We start from the raw sequence: 3344 nt of genomic DNA, 5'->3' as shown, positions 1-3344 counted from the left end.
AAGATCAACTATAATCCTAATTTTTGTTTTGGCAAGTTGGTGTCTGCAACATAATTCATTAACATATGACTAAAATATAAGGTATTGACAGATATTGAATTGTACCTCTATTACTGTGTTTTTTTTTTTTTTTTAATATCTTTCTATATCTTACTACAGAATTCTATGGATTTGAGTACCAACAGCTTTTTTACAGAATTCTATATCTTACCAAAGTTTTGTCCAATAATAATATTTGGATTACATCCCAGTTTTGTAAGTACTTAATCCAAATATTTTGCCATATTAAAACATAGTAAATAAAGTCCACATGCATATGATCATAACTTAGACCAAACTCAGTAAATTCTTTTCTACAAATTATTTAAAATAATATATTTTTTTTTTGTTTGGAAACTTGTATCCAAACCCTTGCCTCCACCATGCATGTCTGCCTATGTAGTCTATTGCTGGCCAGCAGGTTTCTTACTTACAGTGTGAACAAACTTAAGACATCAAAAATTGATTTTAATCCGCAAATAATGAGATAATTAATAATTCAACGCAAATGGCATGATCACACTAGATTTAAAACTAGACACTAGGTATCTTCTTCTTTTTTTTTTCCCTGCAAAAAATATTTTTTTCCTCTATTTACTTTCTTTCGAACAAAGAAAAGAATATGCTACCAAACACATGACTGTTGGAATATCTAAGTAACGGTTTAAACTTTCATCTAATCAAAGTTTCTATCAACCAATATTTGGAATTTCAGATAACAAAATAATGGCGGAGAGTGCTGTGAATTTCTTAGTGGAGAAGCTCTCTTTTTTGTTGGAGGAAGAGGTGAAACTCCTAACTGGGTTTCGAGAAGAAGTTGTTTCTCTTAAAGCTGAGCTTGAAAGTATCAAGGCTTTTCTACATGTCGCGGATGCAGTGGAAGATGAAGATGAAGAAATCAAAGTTTGGGTTAAGCAGGTCAGAGAGGCCAGTTTTGATGCAGAAGACATACTTGATGAATTCATCTATCGATTTGCAGAGCAACATCAAAAACGTCATGGATTCTACAGACGTCTGTTTAAAATGGCTCACACTATCAAGACACTAAAATCTCGCCATCGGATTGCTTCTGAATTGCAAAGCATTAAATCCAGAGTATCCGATATTTCTAGCAGGCATCAGAGGTATCGGTACAATTCAAATATTGTACAGGACGAAGGCTCAAGCTCAAGTACTGGTAGAAAAAGTGCTCTATACGAGGTACGTCGAGATGAAGCGCTTCTACTGGAAGAATGGCAACTGGTTGGCATTGAGAAACCCAAACAAGAGCTAGTTAGTCGGCTTCTCAAGGATGAAGTCTCCAATGTCCAAGTTGTTGCAGTGGTAGGAATGGGAGGGTTAGGCAAAACCACTCTTGTAAATCAAGTCTATAGAGATGACGAAGTCAAGCAACGATTCCAACACCGTGCTTGGATTACTGTTTCCCAATCATTCGATCTACGGGAGCTTCTTGTAAAAATAATTGAACAACTCCTAAGAGGGATCACACAACCAATTCCGAATGAAACGTATTCCAAGGATATACTTTCTCTGAAGCAAGACATAATTTGTTTCCTTGGTGATAAGAAGTATTTGATTGTCTTGGATGATCTATGGAGTGTGGGCTCATGGGATAATCTCAAAAATGCATTTCCTCAAAACAATCATGGCAGTCGATTAATGGTCACATCTCGAATTATTGAAGTAGCCTCCGCAACTACCACAGATCGTTTTGGAGGTTATACCTTTCCGCTAAAGCCTTTGTCTTCTGAAGAATCATGGAATCTTTTTTGTGCTAGAACCTTCCACGGAAAGTCATGCCCTCACCATTTAGAGGATATTTCTCAAGATATCTTAAAAAGATGCGTGGGATTGCCTCTTGCAATTGTCGCAGTTAGTGGTGTCTTGGCCACAAAAGATAGAAGTAAAATAAGCGAATGGCAAATATTTAGACGCAGCTTTGAGGCTGGATTTGACAACAATGACAAGCTTAAGGACGTGAAAAAGATACTTTCACTTAGTTTCAGAGATTTGCCTTACCGTTTGAAATCATGTTTCTTGTATCTAAGCATGTTTCCAGAAGATTGGAGGTTTAGAAAGCTTTACATGATCAGTCTATGGATCGCGGAAGGTTTCATTCCTGAAATGGCAGATATGACATTAGAAGAAGTTGGAGAGTTGTATTTTAATGAGCTTTGTAATAGAAGCCTGATCCAAACAGCTGTGGACGATGTTGATGACGTATTCAAATCTTTTGTACTCCATGACCTCGTACGAGAAATTGTCCTTCAAAAATCAAAAGATCAAAATTTTGCTACAATAATCAGCGAACAAAATCCAGTACTACTGGCACCAGCTAGGCATTTATTTGTGTCTACAACATTGGAGAATTTGCGGGGAGGCCACAACTTTTCTAGAGTTCACACCTTGCTCCTTTTTGGAGGAAAAGGTTCTATTTCTAGCATTTCCTTTTCTGAACTTTGCAGTAAATATGGCAGATTAAAGCTTCTCAAGGTGTTGGATTGTGAAGGATTACCTTTGGATACGTTTCCTGAGTGCATCACCAAACTATACAATTTGAGGTATCTAAGCATGTATGGTACCAACGTGGCATCAATTCCGCGCACAATTGGGAGGCTTCGGAACCTTGAAATGTTAGATCTTAGAGATACTTTAATTGAAGAGTTGCCAGCTGAGATATTGCAACTCCATCGGCTTTTCCGAGTGATAGCATTTCGGGTGTTCGTGCGCATTAATGATGGTTCTATCAAATATAAAGGTGTTCGTGTGCCAAAAGATATCGGAAATTTGAAGTTCTTGCAAGACCTTCGAATAATTCGGGCAAGTGAAGGTGAGCTTGAATTAATGCGATCCCTAGGAAATTTGAAGCAACTGAGGACTTTAGGCATTCAACAATTAGAAGCAGAACATGGAGCTGCATTATGCTCATCAATAGAGAAGCTGAGTTACCTTCGTGAGCTAATTATGGAAACAAGAGAAGAAGCTGAAATCCTTGAAGTACAGAATATATCATCACCTCCTCAATGCCTTCAACGGTTGCTTATGTGTGGACGTTTGGAGATGCTTCCACAATGGGTGCGTAGGCTTTCAAGTTTGGAATTCATACAGCTGAAATGGAGTAAGTTACGACTTGATCCGCTTCAATCTCTTGAAGCTTTGCCCAATCTACAAGAGCTTATATTGGAGAAAGCTTATGATGGAGAAGAGTTGTGTGTCAAAGCTGGAGGTTTCCAAAATCTCAAATGTTTATCAATTTTTTGTTTAAGCGGATTGAGAAAAGTGACGGTAGAACAAGGGGCAATGCC

At 37.6% G+C, this 3344-nt stretch overlaps 1 protein-coding gene across 1 annotated transcript; it reads left to right on the top strand.

The window, feature by feature from the left end:
• Positions 1 to 765: 765 nt before the first annotated feature.
• On the top strand, positions 766 to 3265 carry LOC112092446 (disease resistance protein RPM1-like; the record flags this gene model as incomplete). Its single annotated transcript, XM_024168646.1, has 1 exon — positions 766 to 3265. A coding segment is annotated over exon 1 (2500 nt), but the record flags the coding sequence as incomplete, so codon positions are not given.
• Positions 3266 to 3344: the final 79 nt, after the last annotated feature.

Source organism: Morus notabilis, unplaced genomic scaffold (genome assembly GCF_000414095.1).
Source record: "Morus notabilis unplaced genomic scaffold, ASM41409v2 Scaffold3357, whole genome shotgun sequence".
In the NCBI taxonomy this organism is placed as follows: Eukaryota; Viridiplantae; Streptophyta; class Magnoliopsida; order Rosales; family Moraceae; genus Morus; species Morus notabilis.
This window is presented reverse-complemented; position numbering and strand designations above follow the sequence as displayed.